The 17,572-nt window shown below is 47.1% G+C and overlaps 1 protein-coding gene across 3 annotated transcripts in view; it reads left to right on the forward strand.

The window, feature by feature from the left end:
* The window catches only part of PTPRF (protein tyrosine phosphatase receptor type F), a 62,154-nt gene extending 57,854 nt beyond the window's left edge, over positions 1-4,300 (forward strand). For all 3 annotated transcript variants that reach the window (XM_087813712.1, XM_087813710.1, XM_087813711.1), the window contains 8 exons: positions 122-276; positions 356-641; positions 727-905; positions 1,118-1,244; positions 1,459-1,584; positions 1,827-1,981; positions 2,075-2,210; positions 2,583-4,300. In XM_087813712.1, coding sequence (XP_087669838.1) covers positions 122-276; positions 356-641; positions 727-905; positions 1,118-1,244; positions 1,459-1,584; positions 1,827-1,981; positions 2,075-2,210; positions 2,583-2,651 — 1,233 coding nt within the window. In that variant the 3' untranslated portion in view covers positions 2,652-4,300. The remainder of the gene's footprint in view (positions 1-121; positions 277-355; positions 642-726; positions 906-1,117; positions 1,245-1,458; positions 1,585-1,826; positions 1,982-2,074; positions 2,211-2,582) is intronic.
* The last annotated feature ends 13,272 nt before the right edge of the window (positions 4,301-17,572 follow it).

The raw sequence follows: 17,572 nt of genomic DNA on the forward strand, positions 1-17,572 counted from the left end.
CAGAGGGCAGGGGCTTGGAGGTGTGGGAGTGCACTGTGGTGTCCAGCACCGCATCTCTGCCCTGACCCTGTGGCAGTTAGACTCTCCTAGTCACACAGCCTCTCCCCACCGTTCTCCCCAGAGTGGCTCCAGTGAGAAGCGGGAGCTGCGTCAGTTCCAGTTCATGGCCTGGCCAGACCACGGAGTTCCTGAGTACCCCACCCCCATCCTGGCGTTCCTGCGGCGGGTCAAGGCCTGCAACCCGCTGGACGCAGGGCCCATGGTGGCACACTGCAGGTGAGGGGATACAGCACTGCCCAGGGGCGGGGTGGAAGGCGGGTGGACCTGTGCCCCAAGCCGAGCCCGTGTCCTGCAGCGCGGGCGTGGGCCGCACGGGCTGCTTCATCGTGATCGACGCCATGCTGGAGCGCATGAAGCACGAGAAGACGGTCGACATCTACGGCCACGTGACGTGCATGCGGTCGCAGCGCAACTACATGGTGCAGACAGAGGACCAGTACGTGTTTATCCACGAGGCCCTGCTGGAGGCGGCCACGTGCGGACACACAGAGGTGCCTGCCCGCAGCCTCTATGCCCACATCCAGAAGCTGGGCCAAGTGCCTCCTGGGGAGAGTGTAACTGCCATGGAGCTTGAGTTCAAGGTGGGCCGAGGGGCTGGCCTCAGCTGGGTCATGGGGATGAGTCCCCCCAGGAAGCCGGGCCCGACCAGTCCCTCCCTCTCGTTAGTTGCTGGCCAGTTCCAAGGCCCACACATCCCGCTTCATCAGCGCCAACCTGCCCTGCAACAAGTTCAAGAACCGCCTGGTGAACATCATGCCCTATGAGTTGACCCGTGTGTGTCTGCAGCCCATCCGGGGTGTGGAGGGCTCTGACTACATCAATGCCAGCTTCCTGGATGGCTACAGGTGAGCATGCTATGTCTGCCCACCACACTCTGTGGGTACCTAGGCCTGTGCCTGGCTGGCTGGGGGTACAACAGAGTATGGCCAGCCCAGCAGGTTAGAGTGGGCTTCCTGGAGGAGGGGTGATCTGAGTGGGGCCCCAAGGAATTAGGCAGTCTTGGGGAGACTGAGGGAGCACAGCACCTCCAGCATGTCCAGTCTTATGTCCACCCCAGACAGCAGAAGGCCTACATAGCCACACAGGGGCCTCTGGCAGAGAGCACCGAGGACTTCTGGCGCATGCTCTGGGAGCACAACTCCACCATCATCGTCATGCTGACCAGGCTTCGGGAGATGGGCAGGGTGAGCCCACCCCCCAGGGCCCTTCTGATACCTGGGAGCACACCAGCCACCCCCTCACTCTTCTCTCCTTTCATACCCAGCCTCCCATCAGCATAGCCTCTGACTCCCCCCATTATCACCACCTTAGGGGTCCTGCCTCATAATCTTCTGATACCCAGAGCCCCCCTACCTTATTCCTCCCACCTGATCATGGGGCCGGGCCCTTTATTCACAGGAGAAATGCCACCAGTACTGGCCAGCAGAGCGCTCTGCTCGCTACCAGTACTTTGTTGTTGACCCGATGGCTGAGTACAACATGCCACAGTACATCCTGCGCGAGTTCAAGGTCACAGACGCCCGGGTGAGTTTGGACAGGGGAGCATGTGTGTTTGCATGACAGCGTGTCTGTAACTGCCCGAGTGCATGGGCAGGGCTGCCTGCATGGTGCCCTGGCCCCAGCTGCAGGAACCTGAGGCTCCGTGAGAAGAGGTTGGGGGGGGCAGAGCACGTGTCCCAGGGTGCGGACCTGTCACCCTGCTGCCCTCCTGCCCTGGTGGGGCTGCAGCCCGACGCACTGACCCCATTTCTTCCTGCCTCCGCCAGGATGGGCAGTCAAGGACAATCCGGCAGTTCCAGTTCACAGATTGGCCAGAGCAGGGTGTGCCCAAGACGGGGGAGGGCTTCATTGACTTCATTGGGCAGGTGCACAAGACCAAGGAGCAGTTTGGGCAGGACGGGCCCATCACAGTGCACTGCAGGTGGGGCTGGCCCCTGGAGGGGAGCGAGGGGCAGGGGGGGCAGCCTGCAGACCTGGTAGACTGTACCCCTAACCCAGTGCTGTCCCTGAGCAGTGCTGGCGTGGGTCGCACCGGGGTGTTCATCACTCTGAGCATCGTTCTGGAGCGGATGCGCTACGAGGGCGTGGTGGACATGTTCCAGACCGTGAAGACCCTGCGCACACAGCGCCCGGCCATGGTGCAGACGGAGGTATGTGAGTGGGCTCATGAGCACACATCGCCGACATTGACCGTGACCAGCTCTGCCTGGGGCTCAGGGGCAGGATGGGTGGGACATGCTCCTCATTCAGCAGCTCTGCACTGGGCACCGGTGGTGTGCCTGGCTCTGGCTGGGGTCGGACATAGCAATCCTTACGGGGCGTACGGGGGTCAGGAGGTGGATGTGGGCAGTGGGAAAGAGAAGGAGATGAGCCTTCAGAGGTTCTTTCAGGCCCTCTGGTCGCTGCCTGGGGCAGATGTCTGGGTCCAACACCTGCTGCTGGCCAGCAGTGTGAGTGCCCTTGGCAGTGTGTTGAGGTACCTGCTGGCACTGCCCACGCTGACCACCCCCCTGTCCCAGCAGGACCAGTACCAGCTGTGCTACCGCGCAGCCTTGGAGTACCTCGGCAGCTTTGACCACTATGCAACGTAACTACCGCCCCCTCTCCTTCGCCGCCCCTGCCTAGGGGCTCCGGAGGGGACCCAGCTCCTCTGAGCCATACCGACCATCATCCAGCCCTCCTGCACGGATGCCGTTGCTGACAGAGCACAGCCCACTGGGATCACAGCGTTTCAGGAACATTGCCACGCCCAACAGAGAGCCCAGACCCCCCCGGCGACTGGGCTGACCGGCAGGCAGGCACTGCAGCCCCTCTCTGTCCGCCCGGAGCCCACTCCAGACTCTCTGTTCCGCAGTCACATTTCTCATGCTGCTTCTCATGGGGTGGGGATGGGGTAAAGCCTCCTTTTTATACATTAAGTGGAGTAGACTGAGGGATTCTAGCCTCTTTCCTCTGATTTTTCCTTTTGCAAATTCTTAACTGCAGAATGGGCTGCTGTGGGGATTGGGGTGTAGTCTGTTTTCTTTTTTGTGTTCACTTGGATCCTTTTTTTGTATCACTTTTACTGCTGAAGGACGAGCATACCTTCCCCATGCGTGTGGAGCTGGGGCTGCCGGCCTAAGCGGGGGCCTCACTGATCCGCTGCTCTTCCAGGCCTTCAGACAAGATCCTGTCTCAGCCAAATGCAGGGAACAATTTTTTTTTTTAAGTTTTGTTTTGTTTTTCCTTAAGAGCCTTATTTTAGGCCCCACAGACAGTGGTGGGCGGGGAAGAGATAGGAAACACTCAGCCCAGTCGTCTGTTCCAGTGTGTGTTTAACATTCACAGCCCAGAACCACAGATGTGTCTGGGGGAGCTGGGCAAGGCGTTCCTCATCACCATTGTGTTTGCAAAGGTTAAAAAAAGCAACAACAAAAAACAAAAACAAACAATTCAAAAAAATCAAAAAAAGAAAAAAAAAACACAAAAAAAGAGAGTCATTTCCTGGCCTCTGCTTCAAACCCCTGAGAGGGGAGGCGGCTTGGTGCACCTGGGGCTCCGTGTGAGCTGCCAGGCTGACCTCTGGACCCCCAGAGGCTGGCTTCTGTCCCCAGCACTTCGGTGTGGCGGTGTGGTGTGGTGTTGGTAGGCTATGGGTCTGGCTGTGTGGCCAAGGCGGTTCGCACAGGTCAGGATGTGTGCCATACCCTGCACACCTCAGGGCCAAGCAGGGGCATGGCTGGCCCTTCAGGTCCAGGCCAGTGGGCCTGGTAGCACATGTCTGTTCTCAGAGAAGGGGCCAGATGATTTTCCTCCCTGGTTTGCAGCTATTTTCAAAGCCCATGAGAATTGCTCTTTTCCACTCCTTCAAGATTGCCCTCGTAAACCAATGTGGCAAGACTACTGGACTTTTCTCAATGGTACTATAATCAATCCTTATAATCTTGGCTTGCTGAGGGGCAGGGAGAGGGCCTCTTCCTCTGGGCAGCACTATCTAGGTAGGTAAGTAGGGGCGGGGAAGGGTGCATAGCTGTTTTAGCCCAGGGACATGAAGCAGACGTCCCAAGATCTAGCTAGGCTCAGTCAAGATCAACAATCCAGGGTTGGTAATGTTGGATGCGACATTCATTTTTACCTTGTGGATGCTAGTGCTGTAGAGTTCACTGTTGTACACAGTCTGTTTTCTATTTGTTAAGAAAACTACAGCATCATTGCATAATTCTTGATGGTAATAAATTTGAATAATCAGATTTCTTACAAACCGGGCCTCTGTCTCAGCTCTTTCTGGAACCAGAGTCAGGGCTCTGCAAGTTGATACCTAGTTGTAGGTTCTGGCAATTTCCTGCTGCTAAGGAGACAGGGAGGCTGTCCTGAGTGTTTGTGACAAGACAGGCTCTCAGCATAGTGCTCTCTTTCAGAGAAGAGAGGTTATAGACCCTGCAGACTGAGCGACCAGTGCCTGTAAAGGGCCCTCCACTGGGATCAGCTTGCAGACTGGGAGCATACATACCCTTTGCCTCTCCTCTCCTTGGAATATTCTGGGTCCCCATGTCGGAGGTGCTGGGACTTCCCCTTCCAGGAGCCACATTCCCGCTCTTCCATTACCTGCCTCTCCTTCCCCACTGCTACTGTGGCAGTGGAGGCTGTGACAGCATGGAAATTGTCCAGTGAGGATTCTTGTAATTCTTGCAACGTGGATACTGGATATGGTGTGGCCTTTTGGCCCCTGGACACAGCAGTATCCACTCGTTGAGCCCTGTGGCCTCTCCACTAGTGATCAGGCAAGTCCTACGCTGTTATCAAACCATGGAACTTCTGGGGACACACATGAATGAGACCCAGAACAAGTGGGAAAGAGAAATACATAAATTGACAATAACTAGACTAGAGTCATGATGAGCCCGCCACAGGTGCTGTGTGGGTACATTGAGGCAGCCCCTGACCCTGCAGCGGGGTCCAGGAAGGCTTCCTGGAAGAGGTGGTACAAGCTGGATCCTGAGTGTTCATGAGGTGAGTAGTGGTTAATTTAATTTTATTTTTTTCCACCTCTCCAAGTCAAGTCCCCTTCCATCGTTTGTCCCCCCTTTACCCTCAGCTATCTCCCTCTGCCCCTCTCCAAGTCGAGTCCCCTTCCATCGTTTGCCCCCCCTTTACCCTCAGCCGTCTCCCCCTGCCCCTCCGTCCCCGGGAAGCCAGCCGTACTGTTCTCTGTGCCTGTGAACAGCCGTCAGTCTGTTCTCTGTGTCTGTGAGTCTGTTTCTGTTTTGTTAGTTTACTTTGTTCATTAGATTCCACATATAAGTGAAATCATATGGTCCTTGTCTTTCCCTGACTGGCTTATTTCATCCAGCACCCAGCCCGGGAGAGACGTGCGATCCTCACAACGAAGCACACAGTGGGTCCGGTTATGCTCATTCTGTAGTTGAGAGAACCAGGTCTCACCCACTCATTCAACACGTACTTAATGAGCATTTGCTGTGTACTGGTCCTGTCAGCGAGCTGAACAAAGACTAATGCCCTCGGAGTAAGATGAAACGTGAAAAATAGTACTTTTGTTAGAAAGTGAGAAGTGAGGGGTGGAGGGTGGGAGACAGGATTGGGAAGAATCAGGAACATGGAAAGGTTTGACTATTAGGGTGGTCAGGGGAAGCCTCATTGAAAAGATGGGGTTTGAGGAAAGATGAAGCTGGTGAGAGATTTTGCCTGAACATCTTCAAAATGGGCATATAGGCTGAGGGAGCAGGTGGAGCAAAGGCCCTGCCTGGGTGGGAATGTGCATGGTGGGTTGAGGCTGGTGTAGCTGTGGCCCCATGAGCAAGGAGTGAGAGAGTAGTGGGGGATGAGGTCAGAGAGGAAACGGGGGCCAGCTCCCAGAACTTGGGGTCACTTGGGCAGAAATCCAGGTGTGGTGAGAAACCAGGTGCTGGTTGTATCTTGGAAGTGGGACTATGGGTTGGCTTATGGAGTGAATGAAAGAAGAGTCACGGTTGACCCCAAGGTTTTGGCCTGAGCAACTGGAAGGATGAGGTTGCCCATTTATGGAGATGGGGAGGGCTGGCCACCGGGGCTGAGTAACCTACTCGAGGCTCCCGAGGCTCCCGACTGGATGTGATAGAGTTGCCATCGCGCCTAGGTCTGCCTGACTCCAGGGCTCCTTCCACACTGCTACCTGCCTCTAGCTGGAAATGGAGTGAGATGCATTGAGAAAAAACATTTGGAAGGAAATACACCAAGAGTTGTGAGGTTGGGTGATTTCTTTGTAATTTTCCAAATGTTATGTATAGAATTAATAGCACCTAACCCCCCCCCCCACACACAAGAATTAATAGCACTTTAATTCCTAAAAAGACAAAATTATTCAATATTTTTAAAAACAACAAAAGCCTTTCAAACAGGATAGGTGTAAAACACTGAAGTCCCTATTCACTCCATAGTACCCAGCTCCCTGTAGGGAGTCACAATATAGTCTATATCCTTCTGGGCATTGTCTATGAATATACAAACATGTTTATAAACTTTATTTTTTATATAATAAGAATCATGTTACTCATCTTTCTGCAAATTGCCCTTTTCATTTAAGTATATTGTGAGTTTCCATGTCAGTACCTCATTTTTTAAGCTGCTACATACTCTTGTTATAGGTGTGTCATAATTTTATTTTAATATGTTTTTATTGATTTTAGCGGGAGAGAAAGGGAGAGGGAGCGAGAAACATCAGTGGGATGCCTCCTGCACGCCCCCTACTGGGGATTGAGCCCAAAAGCCGGGCGTGAGCCCTGACCAGGAATTGAATTGGTGACCTTTCAGTGTGTGGGAAGACACTCAACCAACTGAGCCACACTGGCCAGGGCCCATGATTTTTAAAAATGGTTATTTTACAGCTTTTTTATTTAAAAAATGGATGCACAGCCTGGTGGGCATCAGTGGTGGAACCTTGACCTATGAATCAGATCACGGTTCAATTCCTGGTCAGGGCACGTGCCTGGGTTGCGGGCTCGATCCCCAGTAGGGGGCGTGCAGGAGGCAGCCGGTCAATGACTCTCATCATTGATGCTTCTCTCTCTCCCTTCCCCTCTCTGAAATCAATAAAAACATATTTCAAAAAATGAATGCACGTGATAAAACATAAAAATAATTCAAAAAATATTGACCGATACAAAATAAAGGGTAGCCTGGCCCTAGCTGGCTTGGCTCAGTGGTTAGAGCGTCCGCCTGCAGACTGAAGGGTCCCTCGTTTGATTCCGGCCAAGAGCACCTCGGTTGCAGGCTTGACCCCTGGTCAGGGCGAGTGCGGGAGACAACCCACCGTCGTGTCTCCCTCACATCGGTGTTTCTCTCTCCCCCTTCCACTCTCTCCGAAAACCAACGGAAAAAGTATCCTTGGGTGAGCATTTTAAAAATAGATAAATAAAGGGCACTCCTTCCGTTTTCCTCCCCCCGGCTCGTTTCATTCCTGGAGCTTCTGGCTGGTCCTTTGGGTAGTGAGCATCGCATCTTCAGCAGGTGGCGCTTTCAGTAGATGGTGCCCAGCGGCTCCACAGTGAAACGTGTGGGACTTGGTGAACGTATATGACCTCCCGCCCGTGCCTCCTCATTGCCTTACACGTATTATTGTCATTCTTCTGGAGCCCCCCGCGCCTTGAAACAGTATGTTTACACGCCTATTTCTTGATTCATCACCCGAGGCAGTAGCTGTTGCGGGAACTGGCTTGTCCTCCTTGACCTGCCTCCCCCCTGCCCCAGCTCCCATTTTTGTAATTTCACGTTGTCAAGGTTTATAATACTTTCTGTTCTATATCTGTAATTAAGTCGTTCTAAAAATTGAAAACCAATACACAGCATTTTAATTTCATGTTCATGAAAAATCTTTCAAGCATTACTTTGAAACGATCCTTCAGTTCCCTTCATTCCTGCGTCACACTCGGCGGCCTCTGCTTCTGGGCCAGCCTGTCTTTCTCTCTGGTGACGCACTCCCCTGTGTAGGGTTTTCAGCGAGGATGTAAACTTTCTGGTTCTTACAGGTCTGGAAATCTCTTTTATGCTTACTCTCAGTTTTAATTTTGCCACTTTTATAAAAAAGATTTCCCCAGCCCCAGCCGGTTTGGCTCAGTGGTTAGAGCGTCAGCCTGCAGGCTGAAGGGTCCCGGGTTCGAGCCCAGCCAAAGGCATGTACCTCGGTCGCAGGCTGCACCCCCGGCCCCGGGCAGGCGAGTGCAGGAGGCAACCAATGGATGTGTGTGTGTCTCTCTCTCCCTTCCACTCTCTCTGAGAAGCAACGGAAAAAATACCCCAGGGTGAGAATTAAAAAGGAAAAAAACGAAGAAAAATTTCCCCAGAAACTGTTAAAGATACAGCGTCTGGTTCCGCATGAACCTGCTGTTGAAGGAGGAGGGCTGAATGGCGACTGCCGAGGCTTTGCCAGTGGGTTTCTTCATCAAAGCACCCTGATGTCTGCCCTGTCGTCCACTTGGATTTTTTTATCTGTAGACTCTGAGTTTAAAACCTGTCCGGGCTTCCCCGGGGGTGAACGAGCCTTGACTCAGGCACCTTAGGCTGTACTTCTCTCAGCTGACATTTTTGTCAACCTGATTCCATTGTTTACTATCTTTTGGAACTCTTAATTTCAGTATATGGATAATTTGAGTATCTAAATTGTTTTTTCCCCTCAAAAATTATTTTAGATCACCCTCCTACCTGCACTGATTTGCAATGCCTTTTTTTTTTTCTTAATCCCATACGAAGTCGTCATAAGCACAGAGTTTACTTCTGGGCCTCACGTCTGTTTCATTCTCTTGTCTGTCTTGTCTAAGCCAGAACTACTGGCTGAACCTTTGTGGGTTTGTTTTATTACCTTACACAGCTAGTCCCCCCATCATTCTCGTTTTAGTTTTTCAAAATCAACTAGTGCTAGTCCCCTGATGTTCTTCCTAATGGGCATTAGGTTAATTTTAGAAAAATCCCCTCAATTTTGGTTACAGATGTTGTTGTTCCCCGAAAAAATGGACAAGAGCATATCTGAAGAATATGTGTCAACATAAAGGAAAGCTGGTTGGAGCCTAAAGGAAGCCTTGGGATCGAAGTCAGCTGTGCTCATCCAGCCCTGCTGGAGGGGAGGAGGTGCTGTCGGGTGGGGGCAGCCATCCCACTTTCCAGAATGAGAGCTGTAATGTAACGGGTGCTGGTGCAGCCTCTCAGCATCCTCAGTGGTGCCAGGCTGCAATTTTAAACTCCTCCTGCTCTTCTTTGACACTTGACCCACCTCTCCTTGAACCCTTTATCCCAGCCTTATCTAAATACTCGCCTTTTCTTAAGCACACCACACTAAATACTTGTAAAAAGCAAAGCGTTAAATCCCTAATAGATAGAGCGTCTTTCAAATCAGTAAGAACAAAAGTAAATATCCTAATAGAAAAAATGGGCATGGACACAAAATAGGTAATTTACAAAAGCGATACAAATTTCATGAAAGTGTGGAAGACACAGAGCCTAATTTTGTTTTTCTGTTAATTTTTAAAATTTTTTAAAAAATGTTTTTATTTATTTTTTTAGAGGGGGGGGAAGGGAGAGGGATAGAGAGAAACGTCTATCAGCTGCCTCCTGCACGCCCCCTACTGGGGATTAAGCCCGAAACTCAGGCGTGTGTCCTGGCTGGGAATCCGTGATCTCTTGGTTCACTGGGTTGATGCTCAACCTCTGAGCCACTCCGGCTGGGCTAAATTTGTTTCCTTTTTTTGTTTGTTGTTGTTTTGTTTTGTATCTACAGAACCTCACTATTAATCAAAGAAATGCATTTTGGGGAAAATAGATCAGGTGTTATTGTCAAATTGGCAATAGTTGTGTGTTAATATTGGTGTGGGGAATTGGGCGCTCATATTGCTAGTGGGGATCTGTGCTGGTTCCACTTTTGTGGAGAAGAAATTGCATTATCTATCAAAAGGCTTAAAATAATGCTTTACCTTTGACCCAGTGATACACATTTAGGAATTTATATACAGGGAACAAGCAGACAAATAATTTTTAATCTATGAGCAAAGATTCACTGCAGTATCGTTCATAATACTTTTTTAAAAATTGATTTTAGCGAGAGAGAGAGGAAGAAACATCAATTTGTTGGTCCACCTATTCATGCTTTCATTCGTTGCTCCCTGTACGTTCCCTGACCAGGGACTGAAGCCACAACCTTGGCATATCAGGACAATGCTCTAACCAACTGAGCTGCTGGGCTAGGGCTGTTCATAAAACTGAAAAGTTGGAAATAAACCAGAATACACACACACACATCTTGTCTACAACCTTGCTCAAGTGAATTTGGAGACCATCAGTATCTGCATCAGCTGGGACCATTTTAGAAACAATCCCCCATCCCAGACCAACTGAATCAGAATTTGTATTTTGACAGTTCCTTGGAGCATTTGTCTGAGCATTAAAATTAGAGAAGCTCTGGCAAAGATATACACCAAAATGCCAGCAGTGACTTTCTGGGTGGCAATGCTCCCTATTTTAAATTCACTTCTTAGTTTGCTACCATTAACATACACTTTCTTCATAAGAACGTGTCCGTGGTAGAAAAGCACGCCACACTGTGGGTGCATGTGCCTGGACACCCTTGCTGGTGCACCTCATCCAGAGTCCTCTGGGAACCCCACTTCGCCCCTCCTCCCCCACACTCATCCAGACAGCCTTATATCCAGCTGTATTGTTGGTCCAGTAACCACAGCACTGTGCTGAAATTACTCTTGTTTCTTCAGCTGTTGACATACTAAAATAAGGGGCAAAATACCAAAGAAATTACCCAGGCTGCAGTGCAGGAATTAAATGCAAACTGACATGATAATTATGGTTTGATTTATCTGTCTCCTCCTCTGGGCTGTGAACTTCTTGAAGGCAAGGGCCTCATCTTCCCTCCCAGCCTAGTCAGACCCAAAGTAGGGACTCATAAATGTTTGCTAAGTGGATCAAAGGGGAGGTGCGTGACCTGGCCCTAAGGCAGGAAGTAAATCTGATTGTGGAAGGAATTGTAGCTGGGGCTGCCTGAACGGTCATTCAGCCCTCAGAACCTCCACTCCCAGCTCCTCTAAGGAGGCCCCACCTTTGCTCCCACCCTAAGCATATATCCTAGAAGTGGGATCACTGTTAAGTTTGGGGTGCCTGTAAGAAGAGGGACAGGGTTGTCTTCATTTCTGTATTCCCAGAGTCAGTACACAATAGGTGCTTATTTTAAACTCTTTAAAAAAAAAGTACAAATGGGTAGAATTTGAGTCAAGTCTTGAAGAATGGATGGGATTTAGCCTTAAGCTGAAGATATTTTGGTGGCTGAGATCAAAACAAAACAAAAATCCAGCAGAACAGTTGGCGGAAGCCACGGAGAAGGACTGCATGTGATGTAGAAATGGCCCATGGAGCGCCTGCTGGGGCTGCTCACCAAGGTTTTTTGTGCCTTTACCTGTAACACTAAGCCACCCTCTGTAGCGCAGGAGAATAAATCAGAACCAGAAAGAAAGACGATGTTTTTGTAAAACGGAGGAATCTAGGGTGTATTTGTGGGTATATGTGTGTTTGCTATAAACATTTTCATATTTGTATTTTTGTATTTCATAGGCTAGAAGGCCCTGGTCTTTCCAGCTGACCTTGTCTGCAAGGCTGAGTTAAGGCTGAATTCTTTCTATTTGCATGGACTGACCTGCCTGCGGAGGCCCCCGCCCCACCCCTCTTCCCAGTGAACTGGGCGGAGCAGGTCAGTCTGTGTCTATGTGTTCCTGGTGCTTAGGGATCAGGGCTTCTTTTCTGGGCAGCTCATGTGTGGCCCTTTGAACAGAGCCTCCAAAACTCCAGAAATGTTTCTATTCAGCAGCAAAAGTTGGAACGTGATTGACCCAGAGGTGAGGGCCAAAGGCATCATTAATGTTCAAACACAATCCTTCCTGTTCGTTGACTCGTTCAGTTCATCAGTCGTTCGTTGACTCAACAGATATCCTCAGGTCCAGTGTTCGTTTCGTGTTACTTAACCTGGCTGCGTCCCTGCTTCCTCAGCTCTGTAATGATGCCCTCTTCAAAAGCTCATTGTGAGGATGACGTTAAGGAATGTCATTTGTTCACTCAACAAATATTTCGTAAGCTCACACGAAGAGCTAGGGCTGTCCTAAGGGGTGAGGAGAGCTGTGAACACTCAGAGCCCGGGCCTCATGGAGAAGACATTCTCATGGGTGGGGTTAAACAAGAGAAAAATAAAGCATAGGGTGGTCAGGGAAGGTTTCACTGAAGAGTTAACAGGTCAGCAAGGCCCTGAAGGAGGTGGGGGAGCAAGCCATTCAGACTTGGGGGGAAAGGGAACTGGAGGAGTGGAGGAGGGGTGATATAGGAATGGGGGTGGGGGGAGATTGTTGGCCTTATTTTCTCCCCACCAAATTATAAAAGGAGGTTTATTTAGAAAGTTACAGATGTAGTGGAACAGCCCTTGGAGCCTGGGACAGAGAAAGGCAGCTCTAAGGAGGGAAAGGCGTGGGCGGGTGTGCTCCCCAGAGGGAGAGGCCTGTAGGCCATTTTAAGGACTTGGCCTCTAGCCAGAATGAGGTGGAAATCATTTGATGGTTTTAAAAGGAGTAACAGGATCTGGCTTTAAGTATTAAAGACTCACTCTGCTGTGTTGTGGAGACTGCAGGGGGCAAGGGCAGAAGCCAGGAGGATTGTCTTCATCAGGCTACAGAGGACAGTGGCTGGGACCAGGGTGGTGGAGGGAAGTGCTGGATTCTGGATATATTTTGGAGGCAGTGCAGAGCTATATAAATGTTAATGTCAATGCACCAAAGGCACAATTCATAAAAGAAAAAATAACTAATAAATTAGACTTCCATCAAAATTAAAAACTTGCACTTCAAAAGACACTATTAGAATGAAAAGATAAGCCACAGAATGAGAGAAAATATTTACAAAGCCTGTATCTGATAAAGGAATTGTATCCAGAATATATAAAGGACTCTTACAACTCAGTATTAAGACAAACAACCCAATTACAAAATTGACAAAAGATTTGAATAGACCTTTCACCAAAGAGGATATATGAATGGCTAATAAGCATATAAGAAGATGCTCAACATCGTTAGTCATTAGGGAAATGCAAATTAAACCCCAATGAGATGCCACTTCATTCCCATTAGAATGACTATAATCGGAAGGACAGATAACAACAAATGTTGGCAAAGATATGAAGAAACAGGGATCCTCATATATTGTTGCTGGGTATGCAAAATGGTACAGCCACTTTGAAAAACAGTTTGGCAGTTTCTTAAAAAGATAAAACAAATTTACTGTACAACACAAATTCCACTCCTAATTATCTAACCAAGAGAAATGAAGACATACATTTACAGTAAGACTTCTACATAAATGTTGATAGAAGCCTTATTCCTAATAGCCCAAAAGTAAAAACAACCCAGATGTCAATCAATACTACAATGGGATACTATTCAACATTAAAAAGAAATGAAATACTGATGCATGCTACAACACGGATGAATCTTTAAAAAATTAGCTAACTGAAAAAAAGCCAGACACAAAAGAGCATAATTGTATGGCTCTATTTATATGAATGTCCCGAAAAGGCCTATCTATATAGACAGGATGACTTTCCAACCAATTGAGCCATACCAGCCAGGGCTGTGGTTACCATTTTTGATGTTCTTCATTCCTTTGCATAGATGCAATTTTCTATAGTACCATTACCTTTTGCCTGAAGTACTTGAACATTTCTTATAGTTAAGGTCAGTGGGTGATGAATTTTTTTCTGCTTTTCTGAAATGATTTTGAAATGAAACTGGAAATTATTTTGTTTTTATTTTTGAAAGGAATTTTTGCTGGGTATAGAATTCTAGGTTAACAGATTTTTTTGTTCAGTACTTTAAAGATGTATTAAAGTCTGTCTTCTCGCTTGCATTGTTTTCAGTAAGAAGTCTGCCTACATACTATCTTTATATAATCTCTTTGCAGAACTTCGTACATCCTCTGTACATAATATGCCTTTTTGTTCTGACTGGTTTAAAACTTTTCTTTTTTATCACTAGTTTTAAGCAATTCGATTATGTTGTGCCTTAGCATAATTTTCATCATGTTCCTGTGCTTGGGGTTCATTTAGTTTTTTGGATATTTGGGTTTACATTTTTCATCAGATTTGGAATTTTTTTGGCCATTAATTTTTTCCATCTTTTCCTCTCTCTCGTATACTTTGGGAACTCCAAATACATGTATATTGGATTACTTGAAATTGTTCCACTGATGCTCTATTAATTTTGGGGTGTGTGTGTGTGTGTGTGTGTGTCTTTTTTCTCTCTGTCATTTTGGATAGTTTTTATTTCTATGTGTTTAAGTTCACTAGTCTTCTGCATATTCTAATCTGCTATTAATCCCATCCAGTGTATTTTTCATTTCAGACCTTGTAGTTTTCATATCTAGAAGTTTGATTTGGGTCTTTTTTTTTTTTTTTTTTTTTTATAACTTCCATGTCTTTGCTTCATGTACACAAAATTTCCTCTTTGTGTATGTGATAATAGCTGTTAATAAATGATAATTGTTTTAATGTTCTTTAATATTAATTCTGCCATTTTTGGGTCAATTTTAATTCATTGTTTTTTCTCCTTGTATGGTCATACTTTCCTACTTCTTTGCATGCTTGGTAATTTTTCATAGGATGCTAGAAACTGTGAGTTTTGGGTGCTATATATATATTTTTATTCCTGTAAATATTCCTGAGTTTTGTTCTGGGATGCAGCTAAGTTACTTGGAAATATTTTTATCTTTCAGAAGCTAGCTTTTAAGCTTTGTTAGGTGGGATGAGAGCAGTGTTCAATCTAGAACTAATTTTGCCCCATTTATGATGGAAAACCATTTTGAGTGTTTCATGGTGCTCCTGACTCATGAGGTTTTCTATTCTAGTTGTTGGAAACAGGAACTGCTTCTGGTCCTGTGTGAGCTGTGATGATGTATCCTCTAATTATTTTGGAAGGTTCTTTTCCAGCCTTGGGAACTAGTGTAACACATTATCCCAAAACTTAATGAATTAAGTCAACAAAAACTTATCTCTCAGTTTCTGTGGGTGAGAAATTTGAGCATGGCTTAGCTGGGTGCTTTGGCTCAAGCTCTCTCATGAGGTTGCAGCTGTCTGCCAGGCTTGTGGTCTCACCTGAAACCTCAGCTGGGAGGGAGCCACTTCCAAGCTCACTTATATCACTATTAGTCCCTCACTTCATGAATATCTTTACAGAGCTGTTTTATGACATGGCAGCTTGCTTCCCTAGGAGTAAGAGAGAGCAACACAGAATGTGCCTTAGGCAGAAGCTACAATCTTTTAAACCTAATCCTAAGTGACATCCCATCACTTTTGCTGTATTCTTTTTTTGTTTTTTTAAAAAGTTTTTTAATATGTATAATTTTTATTTTTGTTTAAAGTATTACAGATGTCCCTTTTTCTCCCCAATGACCCGTTCCCCCCCGTTCCTTCCCCCTCCCCAGTCCCTCTCCCCACCATTGTCCGTGTCCTTGGGTTGTGCATATATGCCTATAAATTCTTTGGTTACTCTCTCCCCCTCCAACCCCTCTCCCCCCTCCCTCTGACATTTCGTCAGTCTCAACTATGCTTCCATGACATCGAATCTATTCTGCTCGTCAGTTTATTAAGTTCTTTAGATTCCACGTATAAGCGAGATCATGTGATATTTTTCTTTCTCTGCCTGGCTTATTTCACTTAGCATAATATTCTCCAGGACCATCCATACTGTCCCAAAGGGTACGAGATTCTTCTTCTTTACAGCTGCGTAGTATTCCTATATCTTTATTGATTTCAGAGAGAGGAAAGGAAAGGGAGAGAGAGAGATAGAAACATCAATGATGAGAGAGTCATTGATCAAGCCTGCAACCCGGGCATGTACCCTGACCAGGAATCGAACCCTGATCGCCTGGATCCCAGGTCGACACTCAACCGCTGAGCCATGCCCGCTGGGCAGTATTCTGTTCTTTAGCATCAAGCCCAACCTGCACTTAATGGGAGGATGTTACCTTTGTGCGAAAACCAGGGCCAGGGTGGGGCTCACTGAGGGCTATCGTAGAGGCTGCCTACCACGGCTGGTCTCCTAACATGATACACATGCTGTGCGGTACTCAGCTGAGATTGAAGGTGTACCTTGGAAGACCAGAGTTCTCTCCTGCAGCCCTCTCCTCCCTGGCACTCTGCTCTGTGAACTCTAGCTGTGAGCTCTAGCATAATTGAGACTCTCCGGAGTCTCAGTTGTGTCTCATCAACTCAGAGAGATCGCTTGGGTTTCCCTTCCCTGCACCATATCCCAGAAAATCTCCAGTCAGTAAGCTGGGGCAATAGTGAGGCTCACACCCTTTGTTTTCTACCTTTCAAGACTGTGGCCAATGTCTTGAAAATCATTTTTTTATACATTTAGCCTGATATTTTAGTAGTTTCAGGAGGAAGAGTGAATCTAGTCTATATTAGTCCATTTGGTCGAAAGTGGAAGTCTCGATCTATGTTTCTTTATAGCTGAACTTCATTCTGTTGTATGGATATACCGTAATTAATTAATCAAATCACCTTTTACAGATATATTGAGTTATTTCCAAATTTTCACTTTTACCCTACTATGTTGAATTTCCTGATGTGTTTACCTTTGCATCCTTGTGCAAGGAAACATATTGGATAAATTCTTAGAACATTGAGTCAAATCATTGATCCAGTGTGTACTGGCTATGCACATTAAAAATATTGGTAGATGTTGCCAGTATGCCTTCTAAAGAGGTTATACTCAGGCCTTTTTATATGTGCTCTGTTAATCCAGGCCCTCCTCCTCTGTAGTTTAGACTTACTTCTATTACCTTTAACTTTAACATTTGATTCTGATACTTGGAGACCTATTTTAAAAATCATCATTGAGGTTTTTCATACAATAAAATGCACATATCTAAAATGTGTAGTTCAGTTAATTTTGAGAAACATATCAGGATCAAATTATAGGGTCCATCACCCCAAAGAGTTTCCTTGTGCCCCTTGCCAGTTAATTCCTACCCTTCACCCCTGGTTCTAGGCAGCCAGCAATCTGCTTCCTATCCTTATAGGTAGCATTTGTCTTTCCTAGGGTTTTATGTAAATGGAATCACACCGCATGTGCTGTTTTGCATCTGGCTCTTTTCACTCAGAGTAGTGTTTTTGAGTAGCTGGTTTACTCCTTTTTATTTCTGAGTAGTATTCTCTTGAAGAACTCCCCCCCCCCCCCCCCGCCCCCTCAGGGCAAGGGAGCTGAGCCACCTAGTTGCCATCAGGTTTGCCTGCAGTACCTATTAGGCTTTGGTGAATTCCTCAAGTTCTTGAGATACCCAAAATGTCTTGAGGTTCCTTCCTTGCTTGGAGAACTTCTTAATAACTCTCATGAAGGGCCTATTATGTGCTGGACACTGTGCTAGGTGCATAGCACATACTTTTGTCTGTGATTCTTACAATTATCTTATGAGGGTTCCAAGAGATTATGTGACTTGTTCAAGGTTC

The sequence above is a fragment of the Miniopterus natalensis genome (genome assembly GCF_054644295.1).
Source record: "Miniopterus natalensis isolate mMinNat1 chromosome 9 unlocalized genomic scaffold, mMinNat1.hap1 SUPER_9_unloc_1, whole genome shotgun sequence".
NCBI classification, from domain to species: domain Eukaryota; kingdom Metazoa; phylum Chordata; class Mammalia; order Chiroptera; family Miniopteridae; genus Miniopterus; species Miniopterus natalensis.